The sequence below is a fragment of the Squalius cephalus genome (genome assembly GCF_949319135.1).
Source record: "Squalius cephalus genome assembly, chromosome: 13".
Taxonomy (NCBI): domain Eukaryota; kingdom Metazoa; phylum Chordata; class Actinopteri; order Cypriniformes; family Leuciscidae; genus Squalius; species Squalius cephalus.
This window is the reverse complement of record NC_137134.1, coordinates 22,307,234-22,328,887: the sequence shown is the minus strand read 5'-3', so window position 1 is coordinate 22,328,887 and position 21,654 is coordinate 22,307,234. Positions and strand designations below refer to the sequence as shown.

Genomic DNA, 21,654 nt, shown 5'->3' with positions numbered 1-21,654 from the left:
TCTGCATATATCAAAGAGATTACGAGGAGGAGTGGGACTTCACATGAAGACTTTCAGAAACTGAGACAGAGCAAAGGGTGCACCTCGCTGGACACATCCTTCGCATGCCCAAACAACAACACAAAGACAGTAATGAAGTGGACACCACCAGGAGGATGCAGGAGACAGGGAAGACCAAGGAAGACACGGAGACAGATCTTTCACGAAGACCTGAAGAATGTCAGTGTCCCATGGGAAGATGAGTGAAACCCCCCCTATTACTTTTACTTGTGAATGAATTGACACAATTTTTGTCATATGTATGAAATCTATAGAAATAATCTTGTACAGCGTCTTAAATATCTGCAAGTATTTTATTGCTTGAAACAAAGCTCAGGTGGTTTGAAATTATTAAAGATATACGTTTTATTTTTACACTGCAGTTTTAATGTTATATAATGGCGTAATAGTTTAAGAAAAACCTCAATCTTGATTTTACATTTTTAAAAGCCTTTACACTGCTGTTCAAAGGGTTGAGAACACTATGATTTTATTTGCCATTGAAATTATCAAAAATGACATTACAGACTAGAAATTATATTTCAAATAAAGGCTGTTCTTCAAACTTTCTGTATAAAACACTTCCATTTTCACATTTTTTTAAACTTATTTCTCTTACAAAAGAGACTTTTAAAATTGTGGAAACAAAGGTTGTACAAATGCACATGAAACAAAAAGTTAAAATATCTAAACACCAAAGTAATGTTTCTGCACATACAGCATAATATCAAAACTCTGACTCTTGCAATCTCAGAATCTTGACCAGAATATGGACCGATAATATGAATCCATGTATAATAAAGGTTAATATGAAGTTTGAGACTTTCCTTTTCTTTCAGTGCTTCGAAGTAGTTTCTGTTCCTCCTCAGATGATTTCTTACTCTTTCGCTTTTTATCGTTGTGGTAGATAAGCCACAGCCAATATAAAAGCAATGCTTATGATTAAAAGACAACAATAACCGGCAAGCTGAAAAACACACACACACTCACACACACAAATAAATCTGCATGTACAATAAAAAATTAAATAATTTCATGATATACTGTGCTTAATGCTCTGTCCAAGTGACAGGAAACAGCCCTGAGATATTAGGTTTATACTATTAAGTTTAAGTCTGTGAGTTAAATTGTGAATTTGTAATACATTTCTTTCAAAATACAGTACTGTAGCTCTATTTATCTTTATGAAAATCACTTGATTTTTAACAAATACAATTCCATTATATTATCTGAAGATACGGTATATATGTGACTTACCTGTGAGTCACATACACTGCTCAAACAAATAAAGGGAACACTTAAACAATACAATGTTACTCCAAGTCAATCACACTTCTGTGAAATCAAACTGTCCACTTAGGAAGCAACACTGATTGACAATCAATTTCACATGCTGTTGTGCAAATGGAATAGACAACAGGTTGAAATTATAGGCAATTAGCAAGACACCCCCAATAAAGGAGTGGTTCTGCAGGTGGTGACCACAGACCACTTCTCAGTTCCTATGCTTCCTGGCTGATGTTTTGGTCACTTTTGAATGCTGGCGGTGCTTTCACTCTAGTGGTATAGCATGAGACGGAGTCTACAACCCACACAAGTGGCTCAGGTAGTGCAGCTCATCCAGGATGGCACATCAATGCGAGCTGTGGCAAGAAGGTTTGCTGTGTCTGTCAGCGTAGTGTCCAGAGCATGGAGGCGCTACCAGGAGACAGGCCAGTACATCAGGAGACGTGGAGGAGGCCGTAGGAGGGCAACAACCCAGCAGCAGGACCGCTACCTCTGCCTTTGTGCAAGGAGGAGCAGGAGGAGCACTGCCAGAGCCCTGCAAAATGACCTCCAGCAGGCCAAAAATGTGCATGTGTCTGCTCAAACGGTCAGAAACAGACTCCATGAGGGTGGTATGAGGGCCCAACGTCCACAGGTGGGGGTTGTGCTTACAGCCCAACACCGTGCAGGACGTTTGGCATTTGCCAGAGAACACCAAGATTGGCAAAATCGCCACTGGGGCCCTGTGCTCTTCACAGATGTTGCAGGCAGCAGAACGTTCTCCATGGCGTCTCCAGACTCTGTCACGTCTGTCACATGTGATCAGTGTGAACCTGCTTTCATCTGTGAAGAGCACAGGGCACCAGTGGCGAATTTGCCAATCTTGGTGTTCTATGGCAAATGCCAAACGTCCTGCACGGTGTTGGGCTGTAAGCACAACCCCCACCTGTGGATGTCGGGCCCTCATACCACCCTCATGGAATCAGTGTTGCTTCCTAAGTGGACAGTTTGATTTCACATAAGTGCGATTGACTTGGAGTTGCATTGTGTTGTTTAAGTGTTCCCTTTATTTTTTTGAGCAGTGAGAGAGTCAGGTTTTTTTATGAGAGAGTCAGGTTTTGTAGTTCATTCTCATTTCTTCCAGGTTCGATAGGTTTACACCATTTTATTTTTAGTGTGTCATCAAAAGTTTGCTGTCCATTCCATTTTGTTAGACCACAAGCGACATAATCCCCATCTATAACCAATAGAATCATCCACATAACAGCTGGGAAAAAACTAATTACAATATATTCACAACCTTTATTTCCTTTTTCTTCTGTATTCCCAGCTCCCTTTGCTTTTTCTTCATCGCTTCCTTTGACCTTTGCCTTTCCTTGCTTTTCTTTTAATTTAAGTAAATAGAGAAACAATGAAGCAGGAGCAATGAAGGACTGTTAGTGCTAAATTCCTGGAATAATTGCATGGACATGAAAATTTGAAATCTGTGTCCAATGTTTTGGTCTCTTTATGCTCTATGGAAATATTTGAAGCTCGGTGAAGATCCCCACAAAAGATCCCGATGGAAAGTTGTTTAATTAGTGGACAGAAGTGCTGCGATGAACAAAATGACAGAAAATGACAAATACAAACACAATTATTATTATTACTGGAGATCATCTTTACATATTTCAGTGAATTTATTTCTTAATATGTTTTAGACTTACTCTTGTTGTGGCTCTGTTGTGATGTGTTGTCTGTTTGTCATTCTGACTCATTTAAAAGTGTTGATGCTGAATGTCTCAGCAGGAAAGGACGTGTCTTATCAAGAAAAACATTTCTCAGATGTATTAAGCAATATGGTTATTATAGTTTTGCATTTTTAAATGAGTTTTTATTTTAATATCGTCTTCAGTTTTGGGTAACACTTTATAATAACTGCACACAATTAATCATTAATTAAGTATTAGTAAACAGTTAATTCATCATTTATAAAGCATTAATAAACATTAATAAGCAGTATATAAATACAGCTATAAATGCTTTATTCTTGATTTAAAGGCGTATCTATAATGTGTTTAATAATTGTATTGTCATACTTCATTAATGATCAGTTTATCATTTCTAAATGAAGTATAGCATTATTTACAAACCAGTTATTTAGGTGTTGTCATTGATTCATAAGATCCCTTACAAATTGTAAGTAAATGTAGTAAATTCAGGTAGTTATAAAGCATTTAGTAGTGGTCAGTTCACTATTTTTTGTGAGCTCATCTAAAGTGAGGACTAGTTATGCCTTGTAAAGCATTTATAAAGGAGATTTAAAGGCTCATTGATCTTCTAAACAGAAAAAGGAAACAAACACAACACTGTGATACAGAACATAGAACTATTAACAGCCTTTAAATCTCCTTTATAAATGCTTTACAATGCATAACTAGTCCTCACTTTAGATGAGCTCACAAAAATAGTTAAAGGAGAAGTTCACTTTTAAAATGAAAATTCTGTCATCATATACTCACCCTCATGTTGTTTCAAAGCTGTATGAATTTCTTTCTTCTGCTGAACAGAAAGGAAGATATTTAGAAGAATATCAGTAACCAGACAGTTTTTGGGTCCCAATGACTTCCATAGTATATTTTTTTCCTACTATGGAAGTCAATGGGACCCAAAAACTGTCTGGTTACTGATATTCTTCTAAATATCTTCCTTTCTGTTCAGCAGAAGAAAGAAATTCATACAGCTTTGAAACAACATGAGGGTGAGTATATGATGACAGAATTTTCATTTTAAAAGTGAACTTCTCCTTTAACTGACCATTACTAAATGCTTTATAACTACCTGAATTAACCATGAATTACAATAGAAATTACCAATAATGAGGTAAAAGCATGGAAAGTTTTGTGATTACTGTCCTTTACTACACCCATCACAGTAAAACTAACAAACAACTCGCGTCTGTTGTTTGAGCCGAAGGTTTCCCATTGAAAGCAACAGAGTTCCTAATTCGTCATAGAGTGACGCAAAGGGCCACCTTTGGCGTCTTCATTGTGACGCCGAGGGCACTTGACCATGCTTCAGTTTTTGATGCCTTGGGAGTGAGAAACTAATAACAAGTTTTCAGTTTTTAGTTGAAAATGGTGTTGTGTAAATGGCCTTTTACTTTTATAAATGTTTACAATTTTCCCCACACAATGTCTGAGCTCTGTTAAAACCAAAAGTTATTAATCAAACAATATCTAAAGACCAAAACAATATCTGTCGGCTCTTGTTGTGAGAAAGTGAGAAAAAGAGAATGAACTGTTGAAATAGGGTTTAATGTAAAATTAAGGTTTAAAAGGGTACAATATCATTTCAGTTACAACAAAAAACACAATATATATATATATATATATATATATATATATATATATATATATATATATATATATATATATATATATATATATTAAAGAAAAGAAAAAAATGAGAACTATGGCTATCTTCACATATGATTCTTAAAGGGATAGTTAATCCAAAACTACAAAAATGCATGGGTTTATTCACAGTGAAAAAGAAAGTCACACAGGTTTATAATCACATGACGGTGAATAAATGATGACAGAACGTCTGAACTATCCATTTAAACACTCAGTTGAGATTTGAATAGGCACTAAAGGAAACAACCAACTGAAATGTGAAAGAAATCTAATTATTTTATAAGAGTTTTATAAAGTTTGAGAGTAACCTGATGGCATAGCTTTGGTTGAGGAAGAGAGTAAATATGTAATCTGCAGATAGCTGGTCTTTGTCACAGCTGCTGGTCACTGTTGGGTTTTTAAAAGCTTGTTTGACAGCTTTCTGGCAGTAGCTTTTGCAATTCCACTGTATTAGAACTCTCTGACCCTTGCTTTCCCTGTATGGCTGTAGCAGAACCCCCTGATTCTTCCTGTCCCTCACCCGCCCGAGAACCCCCTGACCCTTGCTGTCCCGTTGTAGCAGAACCCCCCGACCCTTGCTGTCCCGTAGTAGCAGAACCCCCCGACCCTTGCTGTCCCGTTGTAGCAGAACTCCCTGACCCTTGCTGTCCAGTTGTACCTATTAGAAAAGGAAAATCATAAATATTAAAATTGCATTAAATAAAGCATGATCATTTCCAGCCATCTCCAGTTAATTGTATTTAAGTTTTAAAATTTACGTTTTACCCTCATAACACATTTGGGTCCTTTTTGCCTCGGAAGACATACAGTACATAACTTTTCTAAAAAGAAATGCAATTTTTTAAAGGTAATTTATTAAGATATAATCGTTAAAAAATTGACGAACCATTGCAGCATGAAACATTTACCACTTTTTTCATCTGAAGTGAAAGATTGTGCAAGTTTGCAAGTTTATTTTGTTTGATTTTGTTTATGTTGTTGTTTTGTTAAAAATAAATATGTAGATTTCATAAATGTGGACTGTTTTGAGCAATCATGAGTTAAATCAAATTCCAGTAATTCCAATAGGGTTAATAAGATTCTCAGATTATACTTAGTAAGGTCGCAAGACACACAAAAGCTGATGGCATTTGATGTCATTAACATCAAGGCGGTGTTGTAGCCGGTTTGTTTAAGAGACTTACATCTTCAGTTGCATTTTCAGGTTTGTTCATCGGAAGTTTGTCAGTGCATTGCACAGACTGTTCATCATTACCTGGATCTTGATGTCCTTGAATCTCTGGATCAGTCCGGCCCGCTGATGGTTTAATTTTGCAGTCAAGACTCACAAAAATAATTGCTAGGATGCAGAAGAAAATAGCCAGAGCATAACCTGTAATCTTGATATATATATATAAAAAAAGAAAAATTACATACATATATACATATTACTAAAAATCAATAATTAAAGAACATTTAAATAAACAACAATTTCTATGCAGTTATTTCAGGTATATGTTGGGTATATTTGCACTTGAAGATGTAACTATTAGATTCACAAACCTTGAAGTGTGTGTAGCTGTTGGTTTAGGTGGTTTGTTGTGGGTTTTTAATTTGATTTGATGTAATTATTTATTTATTTTGCTGTACTTTTTCTATGACAGTACAGCATCACTGCACCACTGGGATAAAGACATAAACTCTGTGTCTGGACAAATGCCAGTTGTAACACTCTTCTATCATTTGATCAGCACTTCATGAATTACTGCTGTCATGATCTGAAGAAAATGTACACACATTTCTATTTTAAAATGTAATTAAATCAAAGCTGATAAAAGAGTTGTTTTCTTTCAGTTTAAAACTTTGTTTACTGTCTAGAAATGCGGATGATTACCTTAACTGAAATGCAATAAAAACATTTTAAATATTCAGCATACTTCATTTGTTTGTAGCTTTCTTTAAAAAATATAGAAAAAAAATGTATAACAATTAAATAGTTGTGAAACAGGATAATGCAGTCTTAACCTGTCACATACAGTATAAGGGGAAATTGGGCCAAAATCCTATGACGCTTACCTTTGATATCCAAATCAACTCCAGGGTTCTTTCGTAACATTCATTTTCATTTTTTTCTGGGCTTAATTTGGTGGGTTTGCACCAATTCACACATCTTGGATGCAGTTCTTTATCACAGGCATAGTGTCCATTCCAGTTTGTGAATCCACATGCAAGATAATCACCATCAATGAAAAATATACAGATCCACAAAAGGCATGGAATACAACAAACTACAAAAACTTTACAACAACTAAATTTTTCCACAAGCTCATTTTCTTCAGACCGAGATGTTCCTCTGTTGTCTTGTTCTTGAGATGTTCCTCTGTTGTTTTGTTCTTGAGATGTTCCTCTGTTGTTTTGTTCTTGAGAAGAACAACAGCTACGTTCATATTTACAAGGTCTCAACAATAGGAGCATTATTACCAAAGCACAGATAGCGGGAGCAAAAAAGATGAAACTTGTTAAAGCATGGTTCCTCTCAACTCTGCAGGGGCATGAAAATTTGACATCCATAAATGCCTGCAAACCCACTAACAAAAAGATCATTGGAACTGAGGTCACAATGCTCATTTTGGACAGCGGGGTCACAAACACTCTTAAAAACTGGAAAGAAGGCATCTTCTGAGGAGGTCTGTAGGCAGCACGGTGAGTTAGACTGAAGACCTTTTTGGTTTCTCCGGTTTGGAATGTCTTTGGTCTGGTCTACAAGATTCACAAAAAAGAGAAAGAGTTAATAAATTATTAGTCAGATCACTGTAATGAATCTTCAAATATCAGAAAACTTGAGAGGGGACGAGTTCAGTTCAAGTCTGAGTCAAGTCCTAAGCTGGAGTCCAAGTTAAGTCTGAAGTTTGTGATACTGGAGTACGAGTCAAGTGTTGAATATTTTGTCATAAGTCAGAGTTAAGTCTCTAGTCACTAAACCTCAGTGGCAGCTCATGAGTGGAGGCAAGGAAGGCACAGCCTACATACACAATTTTTAGGTGGAAAATGGGAGAAGGACGATGTTAATGTTAATACAATTCCCAGTTATTGTTTCATTTCATGCCATAAAATACTACTGAATCTAAACCACCGCTGCTCTTCCCCGAACACGCCAAATCTGCCATAGGGAAAACTGTGCCAAGGTGAGTTTGAGGGAATAGAGAAGGGGAGGGGGCAAATCTATAGCTGGAGACTTTTGCCTCCATTACTAAAAAAGAGTTACAGAGTACTTTCAGCGGTTAGTGTTGAGAAAAAAGGAGGGCTAGCTTTCCTTGTTATATCAACCAGTCATCGCAGATAAGCAAATTATGTGATATTAGTCTGAATACTGTGAATTACTCAGAACTGCTCCTGCTGATAATCTAGCAACAGCCTTAATAGTACGTTTACACAACAATTATGCTTAAAACGGAGAAGTTTTTCCTTTGAGATCAGAGTACAGACAAAATAATTGTCAAAATAACATTGTCAAAATAATCCCCATTCACATGGATCCGCGAAAACAACTAAAAACACTGTATTCTGCTGTCAGGCCATTAGATGGCGATGAAACACTATAGACACGTGACATAATACGCATATGCATCAAAGAGTATAGAAGCCCAAGAGGCGAAACTCAATAGAACGCTCCATAGCAACAGTTGCCCCCATGACGTGACGGCGCGGCCGCCATTATGGACTGAAAACTGAAGGAAAACGCCGAAAAATAATGGGAGTCAATGGCACTGAAAAACTTAACATAACAAAAACTTAACATAACTTAATTTTTTCTGGCCGTCATATCTAAATATGAAAACAATTTAAAATACATTAATGAGGATGACCGACGTTAAATGACGTTAAATGACAGAAAATATACGTCTTTGTGTTGGTTATGCATGGCCTAATTACCCTTAGGAAAATAGTATTTTGGGACAAAATATTACTATAGAAGTACTATAAGACTACTATAGAAATACTATAGCGGCTCTAGGATATTATAGAGGTATTACAGAACATAACATACTTCTGTGATGTTCTGTAATACCTCTATAATAATTTTTAAGCTGCTATAGTATTTATACAGGGTGGGCCATTTATATGGATACACCGTAATAACATGGGAATGGTTGGTGATATTAAAGTCCTGTTTGTCCGACTTCTAAATGGCCACCATGGTCACCACCCATCTTGAGGAGTTTGCCCCCTCACATATACTGTGCCACAAACAGGACTTTAATATCACCAACCATTCCCATGTTATTACGGTGTATCCATATAAATGGCCCACCCTGTATATTGCTCCAGTGCTGGAAAGAGGGAACAATACCCCAAGACATGCGGGATGCGAAGATCGTCACGCTCTACAAGAACAAGGGCGACCGCAGCGATTGCAACAACTATCGCGGGATCTCTCTCCTCAGCATCGTGGGAAAAGCCTTCGCCAGGGTAGTCCTCAACCGCCTGCAGGCGATTGCTGACCGTGTGTATCCTGAGTCGCAGTGTGGGTTCCGGGCCAAGCGCTCAACCATCGACATGGTGTTCTCCCTCAGGCAGCTGCAGGAAAAGTGCCGCGAACAGCGACGTCCCTTGTTCCTCGCCTTCATCGACCTGACCAAGGCGTTTGACTTAGTCAGTCGGTCTGGCCTCTTCGCCCTCCTCTACAAGATTGGATGCCCCCCCAAGCTTCTGAAGTTGGTCGAGTCGTTCCACGACAACATGTCTGGCACAGTACAGTACGACGGATCAGCATCGGACCCCTTCCCAATCAAGAGCGGCGTGAAACAAGGGTGTGTCCTGGCCCCGACACTGTTCGGCATATTCTTCTCCCTGCTCCTGCGCTACGCATTCAGTGAGTCCGAAGATGGCATCTTCCTCCACACACGGAGTGACGGGAACCTCTTTAACCTCGCTCGCCTCAGAGCGAAGACCAAGGTGCGCAAGGTCCTCATACGGGAAATGCTCTTTGCCGATGATGCCGCCCTCACTGCTCACACTGAAGCTGCACTTCAGCGACTCATCACTCGTTTCGCTGAGGCATGCACAGAGTTTGGCCTTACCATCAGCCTCAAGAAGACCATCATCATGGGACAGGATATCAGCACCACTCCCACAATCACCATTGGCGACCACATCCTGGAGGTGGTGGACAAGTTCACATACCTCGGCTCCACAGTCTCCAGCAACCTATCCTTTGACGCCGAGCTTAACGTAAGGATAGGCAAAGCAGCAACCGCCATGGCCCGCCTAGCGAAGCGTGTGTGGGACAACCCCATGTTGACCCTCAACACAAAGATGAAGGCGTACCAAGCGTGCGTGCTGAGCACCCTTCTGTACGGCAGTGAGGCTTGGACTCTGTTCATGCACCAAGAGCGAAGACTGAACGCCTTCCACATGCGCAACCTCAGACGACTCCTCGGCATCACCTGGCAGGATCGCGTCTCCAACGCAGGCGTTTTGGCCCAGACAGGCATGTCAAGCATGTTCGCCATCCTCACCCAGAGGCGCCTGCGCTGGCTCGGACACGTATGCAGGATGGACGATGGCCGCATCCCAAAGGATATCCTCTATGGCGAGCTAGCCACAGGAACACGGCCAAACGGACGACCTGCCCTGCGCTACAAGGATGTCTGCAAGAGGGATTTGAAGTCATGCAGCATTAACCCAGCAGATCTTGCGACAGCAACCTCCGACCGCTCTAGCTGGCGTGCAGATGTCAAAACTGGCGTTAAGCAGGCAGAGGAGAAGAGAGAGATCCAGCGTAGGGAAAGGAAGAGCTGTAAACAGCAGAAAACCCAGCCTGCGACTGCTTCCCCTATGGCCCCTACCAATGACCACACTTGTAGCAAGTGTGGTAGGAACTGCAGCTCCCGGATTGGATTATTCAGCCACAGCAGGCGATGCAGCTCCATAACTCAGTAAACACTTCTCAACTAAGGTGCAGACTCCATTGTCTCTAGAGACAGAAGGATGCCAACAACTGAGTATTTATATAATAGTCTTATCGTACTTCAGTAGTATGTCCCAAATTATTATATTATTCCTATAAGATTACTATAATATTTTGTCCCAAATACTATAAGATTCCTATAGTACTTTTTAGTAAGGGTATGTCCCCCACCGAATCGGCTTCATTAGCCTACCACTTACGGTTTGCAAAGATACAGTACAATTATAAAATTACTGCAAACCTCAATATTTATGTTCTATTATGCATTTTCCTTGCTATATGAATAACAGAAATTCATGAACTAATATATAGGCAGACACACAGTAATAAGATATGTATTCAAATGTTGATTTTGAAATTAGTGAACATCACCATATATATGATTTGGAAAAATAAATAAATAACATTATAAATGAACATTTCTAAAGACTTTTCTTTTACATAGAATATCACAAAAATATTAACTTGTTTTTTCAACATCTTCAGTGAAAGTGCACACAGTGAACGTTTCAATGGCAAGAAAAAAAAACAATCTATGAATGTCCTATTACAGGCGGAAACTTACAAAAGTTGTGCAAAAAGATGTGCAATCTAGCAAGTGCACACATGAACTATAAACACCTACTAAAATGGATTTTGCCATTGACTGGCGCTAACGATTTCAGCAGCTTTCAGTCCATAATGGCGGACGCGCCTCCGCAGCGCCATCTACAGACTGTTACCCATAACACAACAGAGTTTCGCCTCTTGGGCTTCTATACTCTTTGTATGCATGATGCCATATAGACCTTTATCTCATTTCCCGGTTTCGGAACGTTCGAAATCGCCAAGCAGTGTACTTGCACTTCCGGTGGTTACTTAGTTACCTTTAGATGAAAAGTAGGTCAGTAGCCTAAACTTAAATAAAATCGCGATGTAGACCAGTGTCTGTCAATATTAAACCGCATAAAGACTATTTAAATAGGAGTTATGCATGTTCTGCGTGTCTCTGAGTGGTAAATGAAACAACGCCTCTGTGCCATTCATTCACACACACTGAGGCAGGCATGACGCTATATGTTTTCAGCCTATATGAGGACATTAATGCACTTCATCAACACAGCCGCTCTGAGAGTCACTTCAGCAGCATTTTAGCTTCATTTGAGAAAAACTATGGTCATATCATAAAACACAGAGAGACTCAAAGGTCTACACCGATACCGTCAAAATAAAAGTTTGGTTTAACCTTTGAAGAAAGTTTTGCTTAAATCATTACATTTTAAATAATTGGTTATAGCAATTTAATTAAACCATTAACATGGAATCAAGAAAACTAAAAAAAAGAAACTTTTGGGAGATGCGAGCGCGAAGTAGTACAGTGATAATTAACAGGCAGCCATGGTGAACGCAATAACCAGAAGACGCAGTACACTGCTTTAGCAATTTTTCGCGGCTACTTCCGGCGTTCTAATGTGATGCGATAAAGGCCTATTGTCTCCAGAGATTCGCGTTTATGTTGTTTACATGAAGACCGCATTCAAAAACTTGCACTTTGAAACCCGTTTTCAAAACTTTTGCATTTTCAGGCACCTAAAACACATGAAAAGTTGTATGTTTTTAGTTGAAAGTTGAAACCAGTGTTGAGTAGGCTATAAATAAATAATATAATATTAATATTAATATATTTATTAAAAATATAAATAACCCCAAATTTACCACGATACCATTTGAGCAGCAGTTACAAATGAAGGAGGACCCCATGCTTAGGGTATCACATCCTGATACCTATCAATAAAAGAAGTGGTCTAAATATAAAAAAAAATTACATATAGCTCAGGACTGATAATATAGTAGTCTATATTATCACTACCTGCTTGTCAACATGTGTTTCAGTGTTTCCTTTAGGATTTTTTTTAGCAGTGGGGGCAGGTCTGTCCGAACAACCGCGCGATTCTCCGACATACACTTTAACAATCACTGCTGATAGACGGCTTTCGTACAGCCCGGGCTTTATGGTAACTTGTTTTATTAGGAGCACTTGTGTTTTTTTTCCTTTAACGACACAATATTACTGTGCCACATTGTGTGACAAAAGTTTACCTTATGAACATTAAATATTTTCAGTTTTAGAAAAACAATTACACTGGCTGTCATAAATAAATTGCATATAAAAAAAAAAAACTAAATTCATACATTTCGTGCCTCACTAGCGATTCTTGCTTTAAGTGTGAATGTCCGCACACAAACATTGTTGGCCCTGCAGGGTTTTACCTGGGTCAAAAATGGTCTTCGGTGGCCAACACTTTAAAAAAAAAAAAAAAAAGGCTGTGATTTTACCTCTGGATTTCATAGCTTTGTAAGATAAAATCCTTCTTTTATAGATTATTTTGGTATATGGGCCATTCTACAGAATTGGTGCAAACTGCTGTCCCTCATCCAAAAAACACATTTGAAAAGCATTTAATTATTAAAATCTTAGATGTTTACTAAGATCCTTCAATTATCTATTGAAACCCACAATAATATTTAAGATATCAGTAAGCTTTATATATATAAAATCATAATTTATGGGCTACTTTCAATTAGGAGGTGGCTGTCCCAAACCCTAACCCCTAAATTTCAACTTGTGAAAATGATATTGAAAAATTTTTTGCAAATTTTTCCATTCTTGTTTTAAAAAAAATATTTTTGTTTTTTTTTTAAAAATGAAGTTAAAAAAAATATTTATTTTATATTTTATTTTTAAATCATGAAACTTTATCTAAAAAAACATGTCCCGCATTTTCATGTCACTACCAAAACAGTGAATGTTGTAGTCCATTGGCTGAGACTGATTTTAACCACACTCCTACATTTTTGATCAGGAAATATTCCTGTGTCCCTCTCTCTCATGTGCTATATGGTGAGTAGATTGATCCCATCATTTTGAGGTAAATGTGTTCTAAAGTCTAAAAATCTGTGTGTAACTTTAAGGAATGTCACTACCAAACTCATTTTTTCTGCTATTGAGAATTTTTTTTGGAATGTTATTCCATAAAATTTAGTTGTTATATGTGTTCAACTGTTCTGACCAGTGATTGCTAACCATGTGCTGATTAGCATCTTCGAGCTAGGCTCAAAAGTTATCTAAAATTGTCACTACCAAAACAGTCACAACCGAAACATTTTCTTGAAGTTTCGGTTGTGACATTGTTTTGGTAGTGACAAAAGGGAACACATAATCCTTTATTTGGAGGAATAAACTACATTTTAGTACAGTTATGCAAATAATTACTACTGTAGTATGTTTTAGTAGTGTTTTAGTATGCAAGATTCTGTTAAAATTCTGTAATGTGATGAGGTTACAATTACTTAAGGTTGCAGTCCATGATACTAGCTTAGGTGTAAGGTTGTTGTCAGTAATGTTAATTTCTATGATTAACTTGACAGGGAGAATGACAAAACACCAACATGCCTAAAAAAAATAGAAAAACTACAACAGAGAGATAGAGAGAATACAAACAAAGGTTGAGGGAAGACCCAGTAAAGTACGAGGAATACTTGAGGAAAGAAAATGAAAGAAATAAGAAACGAAGGGAAGAAGGAAAGTAGAAGAGCATCAGTGAATTATCTGACAGGGAGCAAAGACATGTCAGAAAAGCATGGAGGAAAAGACAGAAAAGACACAGGATGATGGTGAAAAGACAAAAAGAGATGGAGACATTTTGCAGGGCTTCCACACCACCTAGCACATCCAGTGAGGGTGATCAGACACCAGTACACACACACACACACACACACACACACACACACACACACACACAGTTCAGTGGTTCTGGAGATTTATCTGAATGAGGAAAATTATTCTGAAATTAATGTTTTATGTACACACACACACACACACACACACACACACACACACACACACACACACACAGAGAGTTCAGTGGTTCTGGAGATTTATCTGAATGACTCATAAACAAAATGTTGAAAATGTGAAAATAAAACAAAGTGGGTCTGAGTCTACATTGTAAGTTGTTGTTTTTTTGGGAAGAAAAATCTATGAGCATACCTCTTCTCACTTGCACCTCAAGACCCAAAATATAGAATAGCTCTAGGTGTTCTTATAAGATATTTACTGTCAGATGTGTGTCTGCTATATGTACTGACTGCATATGTGCATCATAGTTATTTATTTATATTAACATAAAATGTGGACAGTCTGATTCAGCCATGGCTAACAAAGTATTGTGGTCACTACCAAAACATTACTGTCACTACCAAAAATGTGCAGTCACTACCGTAACATGGGATGTTTTGTCAAAAATACAGTATATTGAATTATCAACTAAGATGTTATGATAGTGTTTGGTTCAATGCATATTCAAACTAATGAATCCTTAACTTTGAAATCAGTACGATAAACTTTATGCCTTCTACAAAGAAAGATTGGGTTCAAAATACAACAAATCCCATAAATCACACTTAAAATATTATTAAAATTATAATCTTTATTGATTTAACCAGTAAAAATATTTTTTTTAAATAGAAAAAATATATATTTATAAGGTAGATGTAAACAAAATCTTAATAGGTCATTATAAGCCTTCTTAATAAATGATTTAATATTGTGTTTCGGTAGTGACAAATTTGGGGAGAAGGAAAATATTCCAGCATTTTCTGAAAATACAATATGAGAATTAACTGCACAATTACTAGAAAAGCGTACCTAAGTAAGTCCACCGTAAGTGGATATTATACAATTTGCATACATGCAAAATTTGTGGGAAAAAACAAAAAAATTTCAAGATGTTTCCAACTCTGACTTTGCACCAATTCTGTAGAATGGCCCATATAATCATATCAATATAAAAAAGCAGGGAGAAAAAGTAGCATTAAAAAGTTTATTTTAACTAATAGTCTTATTTTCTACCATCTACAATTGAATAGGCTACCATTCAGTTGTAAATGCTGTAGTTTATTAAGGCTAAATCTTGCTAACCATATAGGCTGTACTAAAGGGGGTAAGCACACCTTACGTTCTTATTTGTTCTGTAAATGATTTTTTTTAAACCCTTTACAATATGGTTTGATTTAACATTAGTTTATTACTAACATGAACCATGAGCAATACATGTTACTGAATGTATTCATCTTTATTATTCTTAATAAAAATACAGCTGTTTATTGTTTGTTCATGTTAGTTCACAGTGCATTAACTAAATGTTAACAAATACAACTTTTGATTTCAATAATGTAGGCTATTAAATGTTGAAATGAACATTAGCAAAGATTAATACATTCTGTAGAAGTGCAGTTTATTAAAAGTTAATGTTAACTAATGTAGTTATAACTAGAGTTTAATAAATGGAACCTTATTGTAAAGTGTTACCGATCTGTTATACACCGATTCAGACGTCTCGTGAGTTCAGTGTTGGAAAGATCAGTCGTTTAACCATTCATTAAAACGTGGAACCTTGCTTCGCAAAGAGAGTGCTCGCGCGCACGCGACCAGAGGGCGCGCGCTCTCGCTCTCGCTCTCTCGTTCTTTTAAACATGCGCCCAGCTGTCACAAGCGCAGCAGTTTATCTACATTACACACCGGTCAAATGAGACTTTGGCGGGACGAAAAAACCGCTTTGGCGGCTGCCCAAAAAAAAATCTTCGATCGGGTCAGTCGCACAAGTGCGCCTAAATATCTTTTCATGATCGCACACAGACATATTTAGGCGCAAATGCGAGTGAAATGGTCGCACTGTAGAGCCCTAACGTTACCGTGGCGGCAAAAATGTTGCCGTGGCGGGCCGCCATTAACTAATCAACATAGAGGAAACACTGTGTTTTCATATCTGCACACCCTGCAAATCCTCATTCACTATTCCCTACATTTGTTCACTAATACTGCTCACTTAAAGGAGTGAATAGATGCAAATCTCGCACATCAATGTCGATTGGCTTGTTTAGTTTACACTTGAAGGTGATTAGGGCACTCAGGCGAGATCCCAATGCTGTACATGACAGGGAGCATATTGTTCTGGGTACAAATATGTGACCCTGGAACACCAGTCACATGTCGCACAGGTATATTTGTGGCAATAGCCAAAAATACATTATATGGGTCAAATTATAAAATTTTCTTTTATGCAAAAAAAAAATTAAAAAACCATTAGGATATTAAGTAAAGATCATGTTCCATGAAGATATTTAGTAAATTTCCTACCGTATATAAAAAATATATATTTTTGTGAGTGGATGCAGCAAAATCGCGAACATAAATGGATAACACACCATACACCAATGGAAAGCTTATTTAATCGGCTTTCAGGTGATGTATAAATTTCAATTTCCAAAAATTTACCTTTGTGAGTTTGTGATCCAGGGTCAAATATATGCTTCAAAAATGACCAGTTTGCACTTAAAATGATTTTTTTAAAACCTGTACAAAATAGTTTCTGTAATAAAGAAATGAACTTTTCTCTGACCTAAATTTGCAAGAAGTGACCCGATCTGGCGAAATGAGTCGGAAGTCGCAACGTTCCATTTTAAGATATGGGCCGATTATGTGGAAAAACAATGAAATAATAGATTTAAAAAAAACAAACAATTTTTTAGCTAAAATCCAAAGAACAGACATCCAAAAATAATCTCCTAAAGTTTCGTAGTCTAGATAATTGAGTAAAGGTATTTAAATGACTATTAAAGTTTACAAAGTTTTACTAAATTTGCTGAAAATGAATATTGCTTTTCTCAACTTCTCTCGTCACCTCTGAGCATTTCCCGGGAATCCCCTCAAACGTCTCTGCTCTCCAAATATGGTGTTTCACGTTGTATAGAACCAATCAAAGAGCTTAGAAATGTACACAAACGCTGATCATTTGTCGACTGACCGGCACGCGATTGGTCCAGCCATCCTCCTGTCAGACTCGTAGCGCTATGTGTAAACAAGCTAGCAGATCTCCTCAGAAAGATTAAATATTATTAATTTGAGAAATGTCGCTGTCAAAAGAGAGCAAAGTCGCCAAAAAGTCGCCAAAAGCGTTGAAATCACTAGAGGCTTCTAACCTAAGCTCTGCTGCTGGTCATCAAGAGTGGCTAAGGCTAGTCAGTGATTTTTTTTGGATATGGAGACGTGTCATCCTCTGATGACAGCGACAGCGAAAGTGACAGCCCTGTGGTATTTATTGTGTATGGATGTGAGTGAGTGCAATTATTCTGTGAGTGTATTTATCTGCAAGGAGAATCCATTACAATGTGTTTGATTTATTTTAACCCAATATTTAACTGTTGGTATCTCCGTTATGAATGTGTTAAACTGTTATTGTCAACTAGCCTACACAAAGATATGATTGCATAGGCTAACATTATTTTGTTCTCTGTTTCCTTGTCTCTCTGCCTCTCTCAATTTCTCTCTCTCTCTCTCTCTCTCTCGCGCTCTCTCTCTCTCTCTCTCTCTCTCTCTCTCTCTCTCTCTCTCTCTCTCTCTCTCTCTCTCTCTCTCTCTCTCTCTCACACACACACACGCACACACACACACACACACACACACACACCCTCTCTCAAGGAAAACTGTAGCACCTCTGTTCAATCTTACTGATTTTAGTAAATGTTTGTAAAAGTGCCTTTTAAATTATTTATTAAAATAAAAACTTTAAAATAATTTGAGCTTCAGCCTGGTTTAATAGCATATATTAATGTCTTTGGTCAAATTAAGCTGTACAATAAATAGTTTATCCCTTTAAATGCAATGGATTTTGAAAGATATCAACAAAAAACGGGCAAAAAACTTTAAAAGCGATTTTCTCAGGTTTTCAATTGTAAAAAGAGGACAGACGACCATAATTCAAATGTGTATATCTTTACAACCATTCAAGGTATGACTTTGACTTGGATATCATTTGAAAGCTTATGGTCTCCTCTTTCCATTAATACCAAAATCTCAATTTTTAAATTTGGGTCACTGTGACTCATTTTGCTGGATCAGGTCATTTGTATATTTCTACATTTTTCAGACTGCACTGTCAATGATTACTCTATGGCTTTTTTTTAATTTTTTTTTTAATTGAATAGTACAACTATTTGTGTTATTAGCTTAGTTAGATTGAGTTTGTCTATTTATGATTTACTTACTCTTGTTTCGGCTCGTCTTGTCTGTTTCGAGGAGGTGTTAGAGCATCGTTCTGCTTTGCATCAACATTTGAAGGTGGCAATGCAGCAACTTTAAACAGGAAAGAAAGCGGCTTTCTGTGTTCTCAGAAAAAAAAGAAAAAAACCACAAGAAATGTGATAAAAAAATAAAATCTTGTACTCTAAAATAAAAACACATACACGTCATTAAAATGTGCACTTTCTCAGCACTTTTATTGTTTTTTGCTGCTTTAAAAGAATAAAGACAATTTAAATTTAAATTTTTCTTTAAAAATGACAAACATGGAGGCTACAGTGAGTTACTCAAAATGGAAGTGAATGGGGCCAGTTTCTGGAGCATTTAAGAGCAGAAATATGAAGCTTATAATGGAATAAAAGCACTTACATTGATTCACATGTTAAAACTCCTGTTTTATTCAGGCCGTAAAGCTTTAAATCATTTTACTGTCATTTTAGGGTTTATGACATTGTCATGGCAGCAAAGCTGTAAAATTAGATGAAATGTTACACAGAAAAGATTGGGATCAATTGTGTGGCTATACTGTACAATTGAGTATTTAAAAGTTTATGGATGCGTCTCACTGTAACAAATGACTCAATTAATTAGTCCAGTCAAATTAGGAAATTACATGGACAGGAACACTGTGTACGCTATAAAATAATACCACAAAATCACACATTCATATTCACTAATAAAGGTGAGAGATGCACTTCATAGAGATGTCTGGGCACATCCGTGACAAATCTTAACATTAGCGTCTTGCTGCAAGTGTGTAACACTGGGCATTCATGAGAAAAGTTTGCACTGTACCCACAATGCAATTTACCACACATCCTGTTTTTGCATAATATCAGCACTTGTTCACATAACACACTGATATTTATCTCTGGCTTCTCTAGGTTTGTAGGTCAGGTGGTGTCCAAGGGCTTCATTTATAAAATATTTTTTTTATAAAAAAAATACCTACAGTGTCACTCCACTCTGCAAGGTCCCCGTCTTTGGCATCGCCTTGGACCTCCGGGCCTGCAATATTGGCCCAGGCTGTTGTCCCTCTGACCTCGCTGCAATCTCCACCTCTGTCCATCAGCCCCAAGGGGGGCTTGTGGGGGGTCGTCTTGGGCATTAAAATCCCAGGCTGAAAATGGGTCCCACTCTGGTCATTGTCCTTAAGAACAGTTAAAAACTAAAACATCAGAGAAATTCACAAATAGCAAATGAGACACTGCAGAGAATACAGAGAGAAATATGAAGCTGATGTCACATTCCTGTCTTGTGTTCCCCTGGTCTTGTGTGGACTTATTTCCTGTTCTGTGCCATGTTTTGCAGTCCTTTGTAGTTTTTCTTGTTGATTAGTTCTGTAATTGTTCTCAAGTGTGTTTTATTTGCCAATTACCCCTTGTGTTTTTAAACCCCAGTGTTTCTCATGTTCCTTGTCTGGTGTTGTCCTTACATGGATGTATCGTGAGCATTTTTTTGTAGTACAAATAAAAAAGAACAGAATGAGGTTATCCTCTGAAAACTTAGACTATCAGAATTGTCTCATTTGGCTGGTTCTTTTTGAGTCGGACATGAGGGAGAAGCTGACTTTCACATCTGCCTGTACTGTAGGTTTGATTTGTTCATTTCTGGTCATTCTTATTGGCTGGACACATTTGGACATGCTCATTGGCTCATCCAGTGTTGTGCAAGAACTGTGCATTCAACTTCAGATGTGCATCTTCTGCCGTCAACTAAATATCCATTTGAAAAGAATGATTTGTTCAAGCTAACATAGTACAGTATCATATACAAGTCCCGTGAAACACGAGTCACAACACTCCACAAAAGAGCATACAAAGTTGAAGATACAAAATGGAAAATGTTTATTTAAAAAAAAAGTTGTATCTCTCTTTTGCTTCACAGGACACTTTTTTTTCAGTTTTCGATTTACTGCGCTACGTGAACAAAAGCAATAAAATGTTGGCATAGTCACATTTATCTGTTTTGGAGAAAACTGAATGCACGTTTAGATTTTTCACTTTGAAACTGACGCAAGATGTGCAAAAGGCAACATCATATTTTGCAAAAATATCACCACATGCACAATAATTTCATGGAAATTCACGCGTTAGAAGATTTTTTTTTTTTTGAGATTTATTAAGCAATATGCAAACAAAAGAAGGAGTTATGTGGATAAAGGGATAAATAAAAATCAAGGACGGCTGCATCTCTAACCTTCATCAAGTTGAAATAGACTACAGCACTTCAGAAAAGTTTGCAGATGAGAAACGCTGACACTGTACCTATTGTGTAGAACAAACACACATCCTGTTATAGAACGATAACCATCGTTCAACAGACAGAGAGAAGAAATGTAACAGTCTAAACTTCTTCCTTGAGTCCTGAACTATTCTGATTTGTGATCTTTCACAGTAGTGTTTTGTTTAGTTAACCCTTTATTTTATGATTAAATTCACTATTCTGATTTCTGAAAGGTTTCACAATACAGTTTTGTTTAGTTAAACCTTCCCTGAATGATGAGTGGGAAAATATTCCCAAGTCAAGATGTGCCAAACTGATAGACTCGTATCCAAACAGACTGAGTGCTGTAATAAAATCAAAGGGTGCTTCAAATAAATATTAGTTCAGGGTTGTGCACATTCTTTTTAAGAAGGGAGACCGGAGGGTGTGTTCCAACAACAGGGGGATCACACTTCTGGATACTGGAGAGGAGAATACGGCCGATAGTAGAACCTCGGATTCAGGAGGAACAGTGCGGTTTTCGTCCCGGTCGTGGAACACTGGACCAGCTCTATACCCTCTCCAGGGTGCTGGAGGGTTCATGGGAGTTTGTGCTTGTGGATGTGCTTTGTGGATTTGGAGAAGGCATTCGACTGTGTCCCTTGCGGCGTCCTGTG

At 37.5% G+C, this 21,654-nt stretch overlaps 1 protein-coding gene across 1 annotated transcript in view; it reads right to left on the bottom strand.

Moving 5' to 3' along the window:
- Positions 1 to 4,802: 4,802 nt before the first annotated feature.
- Positions 4,803 to 21,654, bottom strand: part of LOC307169624 (uncharacterized protein) — a gene marked incomplete at its 5' end in the record, with an annotated part of 28,947 nt that continues 12,095 nt past the window's right edge. The window contains 2 exons of the mRNA XM_079890353.1: positions 4,803 to 5,361; positions 5,959 to 6,082. Coding sequence (XP_079746479.1) covers positions 5,102 to 5,361; positions 5,959 to 6,082 — 384 coding nt within the window. The 3' untranslated portion in view covers positions 4,803 to 5,101. The remainder of the gene's footprint in view (positions 5,362 to 5,958; positions 6,083 to 21,654) is intronic.